The following is a 19,947-nucleotide window of genomic DNA, read 5'->3' on the forward strand; positions in this document are numbered from 1 at the left end:
TAACTGAGAGATTACAGTACTTTTGCAAGTGCCATCTTTAAGGCCCTAGCTCCCCTCTCAAAAGAATGCATCGCAATATTCAAAGAAGAGCAGGGGATTTGCAGAGCAGCATAGGAACTGTATAAGGATATACAGGTCATTCAGCCTATTCTGTCCTTCCATCAGGTCATTGCTGATCTGCACCTCAACTCCATTTGCCCGCCTTTGAACTATATCCTTCGGTACTCTTACCTAATAATTATGTCAATTTTAGTCTTGAAAATTTCAATTAACTCTGTATCCACACATTGTGAAGGAGAGGCTTCCAGAGTTTTCTCAATGTCTTGGTCTATATTTATCCCTCAGCAAACATCATTAAAAAGCACAGATTGCATGCACATTCATCTCATAGTGTATGTGGGAGCCTGGCATGTTCAAATTAGCTGTCACATTTCCTTGCAACAGTGACTAAACCTCAAAGGTTCTTCATCTGTCGTGCTTTGAAATCTCCTAAAAACATGAAAGGTACGATATGAATGCAAATTCTTTTTTATATGGTCACACAGAAACTATTGACATAATGAGGACCATTGAACAGAATGGAAAAGGTAAAGAGGTTAGAATTAACCACGGCAAAGATCAAGACTGAGCCTTGTTGGTCTCCCATTGTAATTTCCATAACCTAGAATGTCTTATGAAAGAGGAAGAGTGTGTGATATAGAATAATAAACCGGTATAACACAGAAACAAGGCATTTATCCCATTGAATCAATGCTACTGTGTCTCTCCAATCTTCTCACAGACAAATAAAGAAACAATTCAGCTGGATAGCACCAGCACAGAAGGAAAGATTAAGAGCATCGTAAGTGCACCAGTTATAAAGCAGAGGAGGCCACTTCACTTCTGTAAAATTTAGAGAAGAGCTTTCATAAGGTGGAGTGATAACATTTGCTTCGTATATTAAAAAGTTTCATTTTTGGACCAAATATTTTGGAAGTTGGTTTGAATGATAGACTATAGTCCACCTGAGCTAATAGTCAACACACCTTTGATAGACCAAAAAACAGCTGAAATTATTAGCCTATAATATAGCAAAAACACCAAGTAATGGCATTTACCTTGTCAATCGCAGCATAAAGTGGAATATCATGAAAAGGAGAAATGAATTTACCCTCAGAATTCTCTGCAAAGAAAAGAAGAGAATGAAAATTAGACAGTTATCATTCCGAGGTAGAACATGCAACATTCCTACCTGTACTGTGGTATATAGGCTACTTTTGTTATCCAAATCTTTCCAATTCTTACAGTACAGCAGTTAATCGATAGCAAGAAATGATGTAGGGTCAGATGATGTAGAATCTGTGTGGGTAGAGTTGAGGAACCGTAAAGGTAAAAAAAACCATAATGGGAGTTAAGTACAGGCCTCCGAACAGTAGTCAGGATGTGGGGCACAAGATACACCAGGAGATAGAACAGGTGTGTAAGAAAGGCAAGGTTACAGTGAGCACGGGGGATTTCAATATGCAGGTAGACTGGGAAAATCAGCTTGGTAGCGGATCCCAAGAAAAGGAATTTGTGGAATGTCTACGAGATGGCTTTTTGGAGCAGCTTTTGGTGGAGCCCACTAGGGAACAGGCAATTCTAGATTTAGCGATGTGTAATGAGGCAGATTTGATAAGGGAGCTTAAGGTGAAGGAACCCTTAGGAGGAAGTGACCATAATATGATAGAATTTACCCTGCAATTTGAGAGGAAAAAGCTGGAATCAGATGTAACGGTATTAGAGTTGAATAAAGACAACTACAGAGGAATGAGGAAGGAGCTGGCCAGAATTGACTGGGAGATGAGCCTAGCAGGAAAGACAGTGGAACAGCAATGGCAGGAGTTTCTGGGAGTAATTTGGGAGACACAGCAAAAATTCATCCCTAGGAAGAAGAAGCATACTAAAGGGAGGATGAGGCAACCTTGGCTGACAAGGGAAGTCAGGGACAGCATAAAAGCTAAAGAGAAAGCATACAATGCGGCAAGGAGCAGTGGATTGGGAAACCTACAAAGACCGACAGAGGACAACTAAAAAAGAAATAAGGAGGGAGAAGATTAAATATGAGGGTAAACTAGCCAGTAATATAAAAGAAGATTGCAAGAGTTTTTTTAGATATATAAAGGTTAAGAGAGAGGCAAAAGTGGACATTGGGCTGCTGGAAAATGACACTGGAGAAGTAGTAGTGGGGAACAAAGAAATAGCGGAGGAACTGAATAGGTACTTTGTGTCAGTCTTCACAGTGGAAGACACGAGTGACATCCCCAAAGTTCAAGAGAGTCAGGGGGCAGAGGTGAGTATGGTGGCCATTACCAAGGAGAAGGTGCTAGGAAAACTGAAAGGTCTGAAGGTGGATAAATCACCTGGACCAGATGGATTACACCGCAGAGTTCTGAAGGAGATAGCTGAAGAGATAGTGGAGGTGTTAGTGACGATCTTTCAGGAATCACTGGAGTCAGGGAGGGTCCCAGAGGACTGGAAAATTGCTAATTTAACCCCCCTGTTTAAGAAGGGAGTGAGGCAAAAGACGGGAAATTACAGGCCGATTAGCCTGACCTCGGTCGTTGGTAAGATTTTAGAGACCATTATCAAGAATGAGATTTCAGAATACTTGGAAGTGCATGGTAAAATCGGGCAAAGTCAGCATGGTTTCATCAAGAGGAGGTCATGCCTGACAAATCTGTTAGAATTCTTTGAGGAGGTAACAAATAGGTTAGACAAAGGAGAGCCAATGGATTTTATCTCCTTGGACTTCCAGAAGGCCTTTGACAAGGTGCTGCACAGGAGGCTGCTCAGTAAGATAAGAGCCCATGGTGTTGGGGGCAAGGTACTAGCATGGATAGAAGATTGGTTGTCTGGCAGGAGGCAGAGAGTGGGGATAAGGGGGTCCTTCTCAGGATGGCGGCCGGTGACTAGTGGAGTTCTGCAGGGGTCAGTGTTGGGACCACAACTTTTCACTTTATACATTAACGATCTAGATGAAGGAACTGAAGGCATCCTGGCTAAGTTTGCAGATGTTACAAAGATAGGTGGAGGGACAGGTTGTATTGAGGAGGTAGGGAGGCTGCAGAAGGATTTGGACAGGTTAGGAGAATGGGCAAAGAGGTGGCAGATGGAATATAACGTGGGGAAGTGTGAGGTCATGCACTTTGGTAGGAAGAATAGAAGCATAGCCTATTTTCTAAATGGTGAGAGAATTCAGAAATCTGGAGTGCAAAGGGACTTGGGAGTCCTAGTCCAGGATTCTCTTAAGGTTAACTTGCAGGTTGAGTCAGTAGTTAGGAAGGCAAATGCAATGTTGGCATTTATTTCGAGAGGACTAGAATTTAAAAGCAGGGATGTGCTGCTGAGGCTTTATAAGGCTCTGGTCAGACCACATTTAGAATACTGTGAGCAATTTTGGGCCCCATATCTCAGGAAGGATGTGCTGGCCCTGGAGAGGGTCCAGGGGAGGTTCACGAGAATGATCCCAGGAATGAAAGGCTTAACATATGAGGAACATTTGAGGACTCTGGGTCTATACTCGATGGATTTAGAAGGATGAGGGGGGATCTGATTGAAACTTACAGAATATTGAAAGGCCTGGATAGAGTGGATGTGGGGAAGATGTTTCCATTAGTAGGAGAGACTAGGATCCGAGGGCACAGCCTCAGAATAAAGGGAAGACCTTTTAGAACAGAGATGAGGAGAAACTTCTTTAGCCAGAGAGTGGTGAATCTATGGAATTCATTGCCACAGAAGGCTGTGGAAGCCAGGTCACTGAGTGTATTTAAGACCGAGATAGATAGGTTCTTGATTGGTAAGGGGATCAAAGGTTACGGGGAGAAGGCGGGAGAATGGGGCTGAGAAACTTATCAGCCATGATTGAATGGTGGAGCAGACTCAATGGGCCGAATGGCCTAATTTCTGCTCCTATGTCTTATGGTCTAACTCTTTTCCCAGTGTAGTAGTAATGGAGAATTGCACTGTCAAAAATGCCATCTTTTGGATGAGACCATTAAAAAGATGGCCCCATTTGCCCTCTCAGGAAGGCTTAAAAGATCCTATGGTACTATTCAAAGAACAGCATAGGAGCTCTCCCAGGTGCCCTGACAAATATTTATCCCTCAGCCAACACCATTAAAACAGAATATCTGACATCATCTCATTGCTGTTTGTGGACCCAAATTGGCTGTCGCAATTTTTACAGTACAGCAGTTAATAAACCTCAAAAGGTACTTCATTGGCTGTAAAGCATATGAAAGGCACTTTATAAACTGAAATCTTGTTCTTTCTTTTCATAATTATTAGGGTGATGGAATTTAAATCAATGCAATCAGGCTTAGGAACTTCCTTAGGTATGCGGTGGCACTCTGCCTCAGGGCAAAGTGCCCACAGAGACGGGATTTTCATTCATTTGCGGGGTGTGAGTAAAAGGCAGACCTCAATGCTTTGGGACATGTTTTAGTTACAACCAAAACAATTAGGACCTCATCCCTCCGACTCCACACACACACAGACACACACCATACTCAATCCATGCCACTTCATGCCTTCCACCCAACCCCATGGCCCCTCATACCCTCCATGCCAAGCTATGTCCCTCCATCCACACCCCAGCCCCTTGTACCCTCCATGCCAATCTATGCCCCTCCATTCACCCCTGTGGCTCCTCATACCCCCCAGGCCAAGCTATGACACTTCCATTCCCATTGATCCACTAACACACTGTATAGAACAATGAACCCTATAAGTGAAAATAGGATGTGTTAAAAAAACTTTAAGAAACAGAACGTGCTGTAAAAACTCAGCAGTCTGGCAGTATCTGCGGAGAGAGAAGCAGAGTTAATGCTGAGTCCATTATGACTATTCAGAACGAAGGTTCTCTACACAGCAATTAAATATATTTTAAAACTTTGATGGAATTTAAGTGAGGAAATGCAGCTCTTTTTGTGCCTGGTTCTCCAACTGAATGAAAATTCTCACCCTGGTGTTTCAAGCACTTCATGGCCTCACAATCAATACCAACCCACCCCAAATCCCTAAATCAATTACCTCTAGTCCTACAACCCCCTCCACACCACCCCACCCCACCAAGCTCTCCAATTGTTAAATTCTGATCTTTTCAGCCCCCAATCCTCCTTTTACCCCAACATTAGGGGTGGTGTTTTCAGTTGTCAAACCAAGGCTCTGGAATTCTCTTCTTAAACCCCTCTGTCTCTCCAACTCCCTTTCCCCCAAAAATACCCAATTTAAAAACCATTTTTTTTTACAAGACTTTGGTAATCCCTTCTAAAATCTGCTCCTTTGGCTTGGTCTCTTTTTTTTAGATTATGCCTCTATAAAGTGGTTTGGGCCATTGTTCTATGTTAAAGGCACTATATAATTATAAGCTGTTACAGTCAAATAGCGTTAGTAAACACATTGCTGCGCCTAACTTCATCTTCAATAACATTAGCAAATGTTTGATACGTTCATGGGATGTGGGCATCACTGGCAAGGCCAGCATTTATTGTGAATCCCTAATTGCCCTTGAGCTGCCTTGCAAGCCATGTGCTGTAGGCACAACCACAGTGCTGTTAGTAAGGGAGATTCCAGGATTCTTACCCAGCGACAATGAAAGAACAGTGATATATTTCGAAGTCAGGATGGTGAGTGGCTTGGAGGGGGACTTGCAGGTAGTGGTGTTCCCTTTGTCCAGGTGATAGAGGTCACAGGTTTGAAAGGTGTTGTCGAATGAGTCTTGGCAAGAAGCGGCCAGAATTGTAAGAAAGCTGTTTTGGGAGGAAAAGACTATTGATCTAAAGAAGCATTGGTCTTGCTGAGCCTATTAAGTGGTGTACGAGTCCTGGAGGTTGGTGGCTTGGTATTGGGCGGCAGATGGCACAGTCAGAGTCAGGGGAAGCGCCTGCAGCCTGTAAATGGGGAACTGGTTAGTGAGAGGGGTGCATTTGATGGTCTTGGTAGGTGACTGTGCATAGGGCCTCAAGCTGTGGAGGGGTAATGTTGACATGGGGCATGGGGACATCCACAGAAAACGGTTTGAGGGGAGGACAGAGATATCTACTAGAATAATAAGGGCATCAGGGTTAAAGGGGAGGCAGGGGAGTGATCAGAGACAGGGAAACTTGCACATGATGCTCTTCTAGGACATTGGGAGGAACTTGAATGGTGACCGGGGTGGGGGGGGGCTGGTGTTGGAAGCTGGTCTTGTAGTAAAAGCAGAGCAAAATCATTTCAACAGCTGATGTAATGACACAGTTATAAAGTAACCTTGGTTGGCTGGGGATGGAAGGTGGGGGACACATTAGGGGAGGGGCCTGAGGAATTGTGGGAAGAGTCCACTACTGTATTTTTGGACCAATTGAAGGGGCACCCTGATAATTACCACTTCAGGTCATGGAGAGCAAAGCTCAGCTAAGACATGTTAGGAAGACTCAAATGCCAATTGAAGGATTTTGGCACCTTAAAGCATGGTGCACATTCTTGTGAGAGGCTTGGGGCCAAATCTAGATTGGGTATGGCTGGCCATTTGTCCGTCTCAGTGAAACGTGAAAAGGTCAGAAAGATCCAACTATGAAGAGGCCACTGCAAAGTACATATGCAAAATGCTCCAAATAATCCTACACATTGCAGTTGAGGTTCAGGCTCTACACGGCTCAATGATTACAGTCATTACATTAGTGCAAGGCTGGCCTCTAATCAACTCTAAAGGAGGCAGCCTGACAGTGCCCTGACTGAGGTTCATAGCCCCTGGCTGTACTCATCCTGATCCAACCACCTTTGTTAATTCGCTGTCATGCCTTGGGGGTGATGGGGGTTGGTGCAGGGTTGGGAGAAATTAGAACTCAGCTACCAGTGATCCTTAAGGCTGTGCTACAGCTGCAAGGGAGAAACTGGGGATGAAATGTCTGGAATGAGAGCAGCCTAGGGGCTTCACAATGACACCCTAGTTTGGCGATGGAAAGCGAACATTGCAAGGTAAGGTTCAATTATGTCTCTTAACTACTTTTCCACCAACACAAAAAAAGGAGTGCAGAATGCAGGCAGCAGGTAATGCTACCTTCTTCATTGTTTTCATGCAATTGGAGGAGGAGGAGAAGGGCCCAATGCCATCAGGCATGGCAAAGGGAAGAGCCTTGCCCTGAGGAACATGGGCCAGCGCAGCCCGACAAAGACTCAGAAGCTATGGGGAGATCAGTTCCATGGACAAGTTTGACGAGACATAGGGTGTACAGAAGACACCTCTCATATTTGTAGATGAGCGAGAGACAGTGCCGAGACGTCTTCGCTTGTCAAGAAATGTGGTGGCTCACATCTGCCACATCCTTCAGGAGGATCTGGTGCTGCAGGAACTGGGAGGTCATCCATTGCCAGTGGCTCTAAAGGTGGCCTCCGCACCCAACTTCTTTGCGAGTGGCTCATTCCAGGGCCCCACTAGGGACCTCTGTGGAATATCACAATCCTCCACTCTTAAGTGCATCAGAGGTCACTGACACCCTATTCAATAAGGCACACTATTACATCCAGTTCTCCCTGGATGAAGGCAGCCAGGCTGCCAGAGCAATGGGATTTGCAGCGATCTCCAGCTTCCCACAGGTGCAGGGAGCCATTGACTGCATTCATGTGGCTTTACGAGCTCCCTGGCAGCAGCCACCATGATTTACCAATAGAAAAGGCTTCTTCTGTCTCAACATGCAGCTGATCTGTGATCTCCAAAAGCAGATTGTGCAGATGTGTGTGAAATACCCTTGGAGCTCACATAATTCTTACATCTTGAGTCAGTTGCAGGTGCCACAGATCTTCGGGGGGGGCCCTCAGCGCATTCAGGGTTGGCTCTTCGGTGATAAAGGCTATCTCCAAAAGACGTGGCTAATGACTCCTATTCGGCAGCCACAAAATGCTTTAGAGGAGAGGTACAATATGGCTCATTCAATGTGCTCCTTGGTTGACCAGACCATTGGCATGTTGAAGGTGTGTTTCAGATGTAGGACTGGTCAGGTGGCGTTCTCCATTACTCTCCCCAAAGGGTCTCCCACATCATCATGGTTTGCTGCACTCTACACAACCTGGCACTCAAAAGGGGGATGAGTTGCCACATGGAGAGTTAGAGGGGCTGCACATCTCCTCCAATGAGGACGACGTTGAAGGGGATGACCTCAAAGAGGCAAGGATTTTAACGCTCCACAGGAAGAGGCCATAGCATGGGCCAGACATGGCAGAAGTGCTTGTGAGACCCTTATAGCAACAAGGTTCCAGGGCAATGAAGACGACCAGCTCGTATGAATCCATTTCACCTGTCCCCTCGATGCAGGATAGGCATTAACAATTTCTTTGCCAGCCTCAACATCCCAATGAAGGACAACAATCTCATCCTTGGAAAACTAGGCAGCCTATGGAGCATGTGGCCGTTCTATAATGGGATAACAACTCCACCAGCATTTACTGTGAAGCAAATAGACATGGTGCAGACCTTTCAATCATGGTGCCAGCATTTCACTGTCTAAGGCAGCCTTCAAGAGGCAGGAACAGCACTACAAACATCAGTGCACTCATGGCCGCATGCCTGGAATGTTGCAAGGTGCCTCAAGGAGGACAATCATCAATTACTGGTTCTTGCTTGACCATCTAAGGACTGATTTGAATCCACACTGTGGCATCTCTCTACAGGCCATCCCTCATGCATGAATAATGTCCTGGCCTCATTGTCATACAGAGTCTCCAGCATAAGATCACTCTTTAGGACCACTGTGATCTGTCACTCTCAATCATGAATGCGAGCCTGCAAGTCAGGTTATCTTTGTGTACAGAGAGAGAGCTTCAGCAGCACCATCATCTGATCATTGACAAGTACTCATGACCCTGCCTTTGTCGGGAGCTTCCCAAATTCATGTCCAGCATTGCCAGGGCATCTGAGAGTGAGGTGGCCCAGTCAGTCTCGACACCATATTTGTTGTACTTAGTGACTTTGTTCATAATAAAGACCACACAGCAGATGTACTGGAGCTTTGCTCTCATTCTATTACAGGCCTCCACATTTCATTCTAGCAGATTAAGATATAGACGAGGAAGCTTAGGACACTGATGACACTGTCACAAACAGATAAGCATGTTGACTGCCCTTCTGAGAGCTAGCACAGGGACTTTGTCAGGCCACACTTGCCAGATCTTCAGGTGCAAACCAGCATCCTCACATATAATAGACCGACATCATGAGACTAGACACACACACATAACATTGTGTAGTTGTGGCCATCTGGCAGACATTTTAGGAGTCACCAAGTGCTCGTTAGCTCCATTACTCTGCATCATGCAGGTGGAGAATGTGAACTATTATAGGGGTAATGTTTAGCTGTAAACACAGTCATGATGTCATGCTGCAGGCCGCCATGAATGGCTAAGGTCCCTGACAATTACTTAAACTATAAACCACACCCAAACCTGACAGACATTACATGGAGGCCATTGAAAAATGCACCAGGTTGGAATGACTCCAACAAAACATATAACTTCCACAGATAACGGACTTCAGTGCAGCAGCATCAGGAGGATACTCATGAGGCCATGCTTTATGATCCTCGGCGCAAGTCTTACATAGGAATTGCTCAATCACCATGTTGACAGAGCAACCGGCTTTGTTCATGTAGTTTCTGTGGACATAAAGATAACTTACTGTCCTGAGATTGAGTGAAACACCATAGACCTGAGGAACGTGATGCGAGATAAGTGAGGAGGAGGGGCATCTGTTATACTTGGATGACCTTGGAGCATTGCATCGGATAGAAGAGCCATTCATTAGATGAGACTTGCAGAAAAGCAAAATATATTTACACATGTGCAAAGTATATACTGAGTGAACACCCATGCCACCATTGTGCTCTCAGTGCTTCTTAATTTTCCTAACCCAACTGCTAGTGTCTAGGTACATCCCCAACATCTGCAGCAGAGTTGGAGGCAGCCTGCTGTGCCTTGTTGTCTAAGATGACATTGGTGGGTGCCCTCTGGAGGCCTGAGTGCTGGAGGGCCTTAGCCTGCTTTGGGTCTCCTGTTGTGCGGCAGGTGCGCCCACCTCAGCCTGAACAGCTGGAGTTGTTGGGGTCACAGGCAGAGGGGATTTGGAGCAGCTGGATACCCTTGGAGAATCCTTCCTGACTCCTTGAAGAGAAGGGGCTCCTGGAAGGGGATCGAGGTGTCCCATCCCCTGCTTGCCTAGCCACTGATGGAGCCCACTCAAGGCTAGGACCATGGTGTTCAGTTCCAAGCATACATCCAGCATAAAGTGCTGAACTAGGGTCTCCATGACGGATGCCACCCTTCCAATGGTGCCCTCAATGAGCTAAGAGTGTTGCTGCCACGACATCAGACAGAATGTAGACAGACTCCTCCATCCTCCATCCTAATCTAGTGACGGTCTCTGACAACCCTGTCTGATGCTCCCCTGCCTGTCTTTGGAGCTCCAATATTCCTCTGAGGTACGATTCCAGAGACTTGTCATTGGACTTGGACTCAGCAGGAGCCTGGCATCCAGTGATCTTGCAAGTGTCGGAGATCTTGGCTTCACTGCCTCCGCCTGCTGTGGACATGTTTCCATGCTGTGTTCACCAGGTGGTGACCCTGATCTTGCACTAGAACTAGGTCCCTCTGTGGTGTGTGTCTCTGCTCTGGTGCAGGGTGAAGGTGAACGCAGTGATGGGTCTTCATCAGATGCTTCCTCAGCCTCCTCATCCGAGGTGTTGTGGGGGCTGGGGCTGATTGGTGGCTTTGCGTGGCCTTTTCTTGCTGGTGGCTGTAATAGAGAGAAGAGATAATTAGTGATTGGCTGGAGAGTCACCTATACTAAAGAGCATTCAGCGTTGGTGGGTGGGTGATACCTACTGGATGGAGCCTCACTGGCTTGTTGCGAAATGCTGATCTCGCCTTCAGCACAGGAAGAGTCCCTGTGCTCGCCAGCCAGCTCTGCCACCTGCTCCTCAAAGTGGGTGAGTGGCCTGAGCTCTGGCATTCCCCCCTCTCCCTCTTGTTATGCTCTTGTCCTGCATAAAGACAAATGGACAGACTGTGAGCAGGACGGATGCAAGAGCAGATGATAAAGCATGGATGCCTTGTGTGCGTGATCTGAATGGACCTATGTAAGGATGAGGACATGACTTGTGCAGGATGTGACAAGAGATAAAGATGTTAAACTGTATGAGAGAGATGCAGCTGTGATGTCCCTTTTAGTAATAGTGTGCAAGATCCCTGTGATCTGCAACCCTGTGAATGCCATTGGCCTTATGAGAGTGTGAGTTGAGAGTGAGGGGAAGGCTGACTTACCTTGGAGGAGTGGATGAGATTGATCATCCTTTTCTGCCACTGGTAGGGGATCCTAATCTGAGTACTTCAGGCACTGACCTCCCTGGCGACCTCATGCCAGGTCTGGGTGGTGAAGTTGGTAGACGTCCGGCTCCCATCACTGGGGTAAGACGGCCTCCTGCTGGTCATTGATTGCCTAAAGGATATTCTCCAGGCACTTCTCGCTAGATTTCGGTGCAGAGCGCTTGTCTCTTCTGTGGGCCATTACTCACCAAACAAGTCCTGGGCTGCAGAGAGTGAATGTGTGTGTGGGTGTCGTTTAATCATGGTCGTTGGAATTTCAACCCGATGAGGTAACAGCGAGGAGGATGAATCCCAACCTGCCCCACTGTGAGATTCGATGAGCTGCTAATTTGTGCATACATAATGAGCTGAAAAGCAGGCAATCTGGTATGGCAACCTGCCAGCCAGCCGGACTCATACCAATTTTCCCACCTGCCATTGTATTTAGTTTCCAGAGTGGAAAATTCCACCCATTGAATGTTTTCAAGAGAATTAAGGGATATGGTGATAATGTGGGAAGGTAGAGTTGAGGTAGATTGGCCTTGATCTCATCGAATGGTGGCGGCTCGAAGGGTCAAATGGCCTCCTCCAGCTCTTATTTCTTACACTCCTAAAATCAAGATAAATTACCAATAGGATAAATAGTCAAACAGCTTCCAGGATCATTAAATAGTACCATGGAAAAAGCCTGTTTTGTCTAGCTGGCACTGCTTGTAGCTTTGTAATTGAATTTTGAACATATATTTTGCTAGAAGCAGCATTTAAGGGTTTAAAACCTAGGGCAACACAAAATATTTCTCAACAGAAATGCCATCAGCTCAGACCAGGTAGATTAGCTGCAAAGGCTCTACAGGGTGCAAGTTTTTAAAGCCAGAACAATGGGCTGCCTGAGATTTTAACTATTGAATTGACCAGTGGCAACACAATTTGTAGTGTGATCTGTCCAAGGGCAGGTTTTCTGTTCATTTCTCCATGCCTTACAGTCCTGCAATTACCTCTTCAATTGTTTGTAAGAGCCTCCCATTTACAACCTCAATGAGCAATATGACTAGAGAAAAGAACCCAGGAGGTGGACAATACAGCACACTGGATCACAAAACGTCACGGTCACAGTCATAGATCGGCTATCCATTCATAATTCTTAGACATCTGCAGATGTTAGGCAATTACAAGGTACAATCATCGACAGCAATTGGAAAAGAGTTAGAACACCCCAACACACTTGTTGAGAAAATAAAACATGCATTTTATTAGCGTCTTAAAGCTTGCTAAGAGTTATGCACACAATAAATTATTTTTGAAATGCAATGATTGCTATGCAGGCAAAGACAATGCTGGTCAAGCAGGTGTCAGCTATGGTTCAGTGGTAGCACTCTTATTTCTGAGTCCAGAAGGTTGTGGGTTCGAGTCCCACTCCAGAGACCTAAGTATAAAGTTCAGGCTGAGACCAAATGCAATGTTGTTGGGGTGCTGCACTGCTAAATTGTAGGCTTTTGGATGATGTTATGTATGGTAGCTCAGGTGGACAGAAAACGACGCTATTCAAAGGGGAACAGGGCAGTTCTCCCCTGTGTCCAGGCCCATATTTATCTTTCAATCAATAACACAAAAATAGATCATGCAGTCATTTATCTCATACCTGTTTTAGAACTTGCTGTATGCAAATTGACTGCTATGTTTCCTACATTACAAGAGTGACTATAGAACTTAATACGTTATAAAGAGCTTTAGAACATCCTGAGGTTGAAAAAGACACTATATAAATGCAGGTTCTTACTTTAAATAGCAATAAGATGAATGATCAATTAATCTGTGTCAATTTTACTTGCAGGGTGCCTGAAATACGTAGAAACCAATCATATTTGCATCTCCAATTCAATAGAGCAATCTACTGTGGTATTTCCCTTTACCCAATTATGGAGAGCACAGTCTCTACCTGCACACAAAACTACATTTGCTAAAATCCAAACTGATTAGGTAATTTTGTACAATCAAGAAGCAGCAACTCTCAAGTGTGTCCAGAGTTAATCCTACAGTTTATCAGTTTCGGCTGTTAAGCTGGAACCAGGCTTCTGGTTAGTTTTTAGGCTTGTTGGAACCAAACGGAAGAATCCGAGTTCCTAGTGATAAATTTCCAGATTCCATTAGTGGATCAAACTAGTCAATCAATTATCAACAGTGCCATGGAGTACTGCAGTGCTGTTTGATCCAACTATTGATTTACAGAGTTAAACAGAGTGTCTAAAAATTACCATTAGCTATACTGCCAACTTGCAATAATGGGCTGGTAGACGGGCAACTGGTACTTGGAGCTGAAGAAGACACTGGTGCTCAGGGATAAGAAAAAATGCTGGAATATTCAGCAGGTCAGGCAACATTTATGGAGAGAAAGAGAGTTAATGTTTCAGGTCGACATTGCCTTTCATCAGAAGGGGCTGCCTGGGAGCTGGGGAAGTGGTTGTTGTGTTACAGGATGGTTCTGATGACAAATCATCAAGCTGAAACGCTAACTTTGTCTCTCTCCACAGATGCTGTATTTTCAGCAGGTTTGTTTTTATTTCAGATTTCCAGCATCGACAGCATTTTGTTTTTGGACTGGTGCTCAGGGATCTGGTTCTTGGAGCATTGGTACTTAGGAATAAGTGAGTTACAGGTATTAAAAGCCCTGGTGCTGGGACACTGTTGAGTGGGAATCTGTTAATCAGAGGTGTGTTCGGGACAGAAAGGCCTCTGGCACTCAGTGTTCATACTATGTCGTATGTGGAGCCCCAGCACATGGGGTTGCCAGACACTAAGACAGAGAGGGGATGGAGAAGCTGCCAAGGTGGGGGAGGAAGAGGAAAAGCTGCCTGGAGGTAGAGGAGGTGTTATAGCAGTAGGGGATAGGCTGCCAGGCTGTGGGGGTGGGGCGCCAGGATGAGGAAGAGCTGCCTCGTGCTGAGGTGGTGGGGGGGGCTGTGTGGGGTGGGGGAGGGGCGGTGTGGCATTCGGTGGTATGCAGCAGTGGGGTTGGGTGCAGGGGTCTTGTGGCTGTGTGAGGGTGGGCTCTGGCCGTGGTGGAGGAGCTATGTGGGGGGAGGGACTGTGTGGCAATGGGGACAGGGGCCTTGATGGTGGGAGGGGCTGAGTGGCACAGGGGTGAGCGGCAGTGGGGCAGGGGCTGAACGATGATGTGAAAGGGCCATGGGGCGATGAGGGGAGGCACTGTATGGTGATGGGCAAGGGGCCAGCATGGAGGAGGGGCCTGTGTGACAGTGGGGAGGGGTCTGTCTGGGCAGAGTGGCCTTTGTCAGGGGTGGGGAGGAGCCTGCAGGGAGGATAGAGGCCTGTGTGGGGCAGGGGAGAAGAGGGACCTGTGGGGTGGGAAGAGGAGGGACCAATGTGTCGGGGGGAGGTATGGACCTAGAACCATAGAAAAGTTACTGCACTGAAAGAGGCCATTCAGCCCATCCTGTCTGTGCTGGCTGAAAAACTAGCTGCCCATTTTAATTCCACCTTCCAACACTCAGTCTGTAGCCTTGCAGGTTACAGCACTTCAGGTGCAGATCCAAGTGCTTTTTAAATGAGTTAAGGGATTTGCCTCCACTGCTAAACTAGGCAGCAAATTCCAGACACCTACCACCCTCTGGTTGAAGAAGTTTTTCCTTATGTCCCCTCTATTCCTTCTACCAATTACCTTAAATCTGTGCCTCCTGGTAATTGACCTCTCCGCTTGGGGAAACAGGACATCCCCGTTTGTACACCTCAATCAAGTCACCCCTCAGCCTCCTCTGTTCTAAAGAGCCTATAAAATCTTTCCACATAGCAGCAATTTTCCAGCTCTGGCTACATTCTTGCAAATCTCTTTCACACTCTCTCCAGAGCAATTATATCCTTCCTGTAATGTGGTGGCCAAGAACTCTACACAAAACTCCAGCTGTTACCTCACCAGCGTTTCATACAGTTCCAGCATTACACCCATGCTTTTGTACTCCATACCTTATCCACTTGTCCTGCCATCTTCAGAGACCTGTGGACATACACTCCAGGGTCTCTCACTTACCCTACCCTTCTCAATAGCTCCCATTTACTGTGTATTCCCTTGCTTTGCCCTCGCAAAATACACAACCTCACAATTTTTAAAAATAAAAGCAAGAAACTGCGGATGCTGGAAATCCAAAACAAAAACAAAAATACCTGGAAAAACTCAGCCAGACCTGCTGAGTTTTTCCAGGTATTTTTGTTTTTGTTTTTGTCCCTCAGTTTTCTGGATTGAATTCCATTTGCCACTTTTCCATCCAGTCAGCCAAACCATTGATATCATTTTGGAGTCTATAACTATCCTCTTCACTATCAACTGCACGGGCGATTTTTGTGTCATCTGCAAATTTCCCAATCATATCTCCCATATTTAAGTCTAAATCATTAACATATACAACAAACAGCAAGGGCCCTAACACTGAGGCCTGTGGAACGCCACTGTAAGCCACTTTCCATTTGCAAGAACATCCGTTGATCATTAACAAAAACAGAAATACCTGGAAAAACTCAGCAGGTCTAGCAGCATCGGCGGAGAAGAACAAAGTTGACGTTTTGAGTCCTCATGACCCTTCAACAGCAGTTCTGTTGAAAGGTCATGAGGACTCGAAATGTCAACTTTGTTCTTCTCTGCCAGACCTTCTGAGTTTTTCCAGATGTTTCTGTTTTTGTTTCGGATTTCCAGCATAGTCAGTTTTTTGTTTTTATATCCAATTGATCATTACCCTGTTTCCTGTCACTGAGCCAATTTTGGATCCAAATGATCACATTTCCCAGTATCCCACTGGCTTTTACTTTGCTGATTCGATGGGGAAGAGCCTGTGGGGGATGGGGGGAGCAGCCTGTGAGGGCGGGGCCCGTGGGAGGGGGGAACTCGGGGCGGGGCCCATGGGGGGGGGGGGAAGGACACGGGACGGGGCCCGTGGTGGGGGGGAGACTCGGGGCACGGCCCGTGGGGGGGGGAACGACTCGCGGCGGGGCCCGTGGGGGGGTGGGCGGAGAACTCGGGGCGGGACCCGTGGGGGGTGGGGGTGGGACTCGGGGCGGGGCCCGTGGGGGGGGGCAGGGGTGGGACTTGGGGCAGGGCTCGTGGGGGGCGGGGGTGGGACTCGGGGCGGGGCCCGTGGGGAGGGGGGCGGGGGTGGGACTCGGGGCGGGGCCCGTGGGGGGAGGGGGTGGGACTCGGGGCAGGGCCCGTGGGGGGCGGGGGTGGGACTCGGGGCGGGGCCCGTGGGGGGGGTGGACTCGGGGCGGGGCCCGTGGGGGGGGTGGGGACTCGGGGCGGGGCCCGTGGGGGGGTGGGGGGGGACTCGGGGCGGGGCCCGTGGGGGGGGGGGGCGGGGCCCGGGGGGGGGGGAAACTCCGGGCCGGGTTCGTGGGGGGGCGGGGTTGGGACTCGGGGCGGGGTCCGTGGGGGGGGCGGGGGTGGGACTCGGGGCGGGGCCCTTACGGAATCGCGTTCTGCCGCCCAACCGTAAGCTTGGGCAGTACCTTCTGGAAAAATTTAAACCCGGCGGGTGGAGGGTCGCGCTTGCGGTGACGTCAGTGATCAACAGTAAATCGGCTGTGCCTTTCACTTCCGGTGAGACCAATAGCTGCTCGGCGACCTTTAACCTCACGGTCACAGTCGCTGTGGTAGGCACTCACTCAGGTAAAGTTGATGGCTCGGTGTCCAGGGCTGTCCCCGCTCCTCCTTCCCGTAGCTGCGGCACAATGTCCTTGCATGGGTGAGCAGGTCCTCTACTGCCGATCTCCTTCTCCAACCAAACAGCAACGCTGCACTCTGAGCCAGGCGCCCAACAAGGTACATAGCGGCATCGGAAATAATATCTGCGTACAGGGGAACGGGGGAACCGTTGCATCAACACTCTCTCCCCTCGGCAGCCCAAACCGGAAGTTCCAGCTACTCGCGGCGCCCCCGATTGATGGAAAAAAATCATCGCAACGGGTCGTCTCCCAGCACGCCAAGCGCACCTCGCGCTTTTGGAACACCCCCCTGTTGTCGGGCTGCGGCAACCACACCCTCATAATCGGGTCCATTGCTGGGAATTGTACTGCCCTCTGCTGAAAGTAGCAGCTAATTACACCCTTTCATCTACACTGTGTATCAGCTGCCCAGCCAATGGCTTGGGGAGGACACCTCTGGCTTAAAAGCAAAATACTACGGATGCTGGAAATCTAGAACAAGAACAAAAATTCAGTTCTGATGAAGAGTCATACGGACTCGAAATGTCAACTGTATCCCTTTCCGCAGATGCTGCCAGACTTGCTTGATTTTTTTCAGGTATTTTAGTTTTTGTTCACACCTTTGGCTTATACTGAAAGAAAAGACTTGCACTTATAAAATGCTTTGCACAACCACCGTATGTTTCCAAACGCTTTACAGCCAATGAAGTACTTTAGAAGTGTGGCCACTGTCCCCACAACAGCCAATTTACACACAGCAAACACCTGCAAACTGTATCATGGTAATAACTAGATAATCTGTTTTTGTGATTAAAGGGATAAGTATTTGCCAAGACACCAGGGATAACTCTCCTTGTCATGGAATCTTTTATATCCGCCCAAACAGGCAGATGGGGTCTCAGTTTGATGTCTCATCTGAAAGATTATATCTTCAACACAGTAGCACTCCCCCCAGTACAATACTGTACAGGAGTATTGGCCTTGCTTTTTGTGCTCAGGTCCCGGAGGGATCTTGAACCCCAAAGCCTTGTGATTCAGGGGCAGAAGTGCTGCCAACTGAGCCACAGCTGATAACCAAAAAATGCAGATGTTGGAAATCTGAAATGAAAACAGAAAATTATAGAAATATTTAGCTGAGCTGGCAGCATCTGTAGAGAGAAAAACAGAGTTAACATTTTATCTCTTTACAACAAGAATACAGTTAAATTAAAAGTAAAATACTGTGGATGCTGGAAATCCAAAACAAAAACAGAAAATGCTGGAAAAACTCAGGTCTAGCAGCATCTGTGGAGAGAGAAACAGACTTTGCTGAAGTTCCTGAGTTTGTGAAGGTGTCAGATGAGACGAAGAATAAAATGAAACTGGGAACAAGGACAGCTTTGAGATAGGATGAGTCAGTGCTGCTGGAGAGAGAGGTCGAGTGTGTTAATATGGCGGCACATGGCACAGAGTGTGGATCTCAGGATGTAGTAAGAACAGCAGTCCGAGGAACGTTGTATGTCCCGGAGTTACCTGTAATCCTGGGTGGATTTGAAACATGAGGGATGGAACTTCAGTTGGAATCCACGTGGGATAAGAAAATAGTTATATTGACACCAGACTTGTGGTTAGGCATAGGAACATAGGCTGGGATTTTCCGCTCCTGTTTGGGGCAGGTGAAAAGGCCTGAGCAGCATTTTCTGACAATGTAAAAGCAGGAAGTGATTGTGCGCTCCCGCCACCGCCCCCCTCCCATCCTGTGAATGGTGACTGTGTTTTCTGCTGCCAAAGGTCGTGAATTTCATTATCATATATTTGCATCTCATTATGATGCCAACTCACGGAATCACCCCCCCCACCCCCAAATGTTGGAATTAAATCTCATGGCAGCGTGAAATCAGGAAAATGCATTTTGCAACAGCTTTTAACTGATGTGCAGCTGGTGATCTGCACTTTGCTGGGAACTCCGAGGTTAGTTTGCATAACTTAGTGCAGCACGCGTGGGGATCAGTGCAAGGATTCGAAGTAAGTACAGCCACAGATTCATGGGGGTCTCTCAAGCAAGTCTGCACAGCGACCAGAACAGGGTTAAGGTCTGGCTGGCTTTTACATTGCTGCAGGGCAAGGGTTCCATTCTGGAAGCGGCAAGGCAGCACTCAGTAAAGGGAAGGGGCTGCAGGGTAGGGGCTGCACTGGGAGAGAAGAGCAGGGAAGATTGTACACAAACACATGACTGGGGGAAGGGGAAGTAAATGCAACTGGAAAATAATTTCAAAAATGAGTGTATTGCCACAGCTGAGACAATTTAGCATCAGCTTAATTGACATGCGCGAGTGAAGCATTTTATGGCCACTCAAGCAACACGGATTCCTCAAAGTGGCAATGATTGCTCCCCTAGTTTTAACCCCACGTGCACAGCCTTCAAAATCAACAGTCTTTTGGAACAGTATTGGATAACTGGACAAGCTTGAAGACCCCCTTTGGAGAAATGGCCATGGAACACCCGGAGGGAAATGCTCCGAACCACCTAAATTATTGCAAGGTAGGTGCTGAACAGTCATCCTCATGGTCATACCAAACCGTGCAGTCTTGGAGTGCAGGTTAGGATGATGCCAGGCCCTGAGATGAGAGAAGAACATCCATCCCAGTGGCCGAAGCTGTCGCCAGTCGGGTCATATGGGTTGGAGTGGTTGTGGTCAACTCTCTTGCGCACCCCTCACTGGGAATTATTTCGGGGGCCAGGACTCTCCACATTTGTAAATGGGCTTTGAGGCCACAATCATAGGCGATGCCTTGACCAAAAGTGGAAACGGAACCTGATTCTTGCGTGTTTCTCATTGATCCTGTAGTGAAGAGATAATCACGAAGATGGAGCCTGGTGTTATCACTGCTTGCATTATTGTTTATAGGCAG

At 47.3% G+C, this 19,947-nt stretch overlaps 1 protein-coding gene across 4 annotated transcripts in view; it reads right to left on the reverse strand.

Annotated features, from left to right (window-relative positions):
• LOC121277297 (inorganic pyrophosphatase-like) overlaps positions 1–17,341 on the reverse strand; it is a 75,190-nt gene extending 57,849 nt beyond the window's left edge. The window contains exons 1-2 of one of the 4 annotated variants that reach the window (XM_041186582.1): positions 17,017–17,341; positions 1,098–1,162 (exon numbers count right to left, since the gene is read on the reverse strand). In XM_041186582.1, coding sequence (XP_041042516.1) covers positions 1,098–1,162; positions 17,017–17,179 — 228 coding nt within the window. In that variant the 5' untranslated portion in view covers positions 17,180–17,341. The remainder of the gene's footprint in view (positions 1–1,097; positions 1,163–17,016) is intronic. The other 3 variants (XM_041186583.1, XM_041186581.1, XM_041186580.1) reach the window with 3 other exon arrangements.
• Between the last annotated feature and the right edge of the window lie 2,606 nt (positions 17,342–19,947).

Source organism: Carcharodon carcharias, chromosome 4 (genome assembly GCF_017639515.1).
Source record: "Carcharodon carcharias isolate sCarCar2 chromosome 4, sCarCar2.pri, whole genome shotgun sequence".
NCBI classification, from domain to species: Eukaryota; Metazoa; Chordata; class Chondrichthyes; order Lamniformes; family Lamnidae; genus Carcharodon; species Carcharodon carcharias.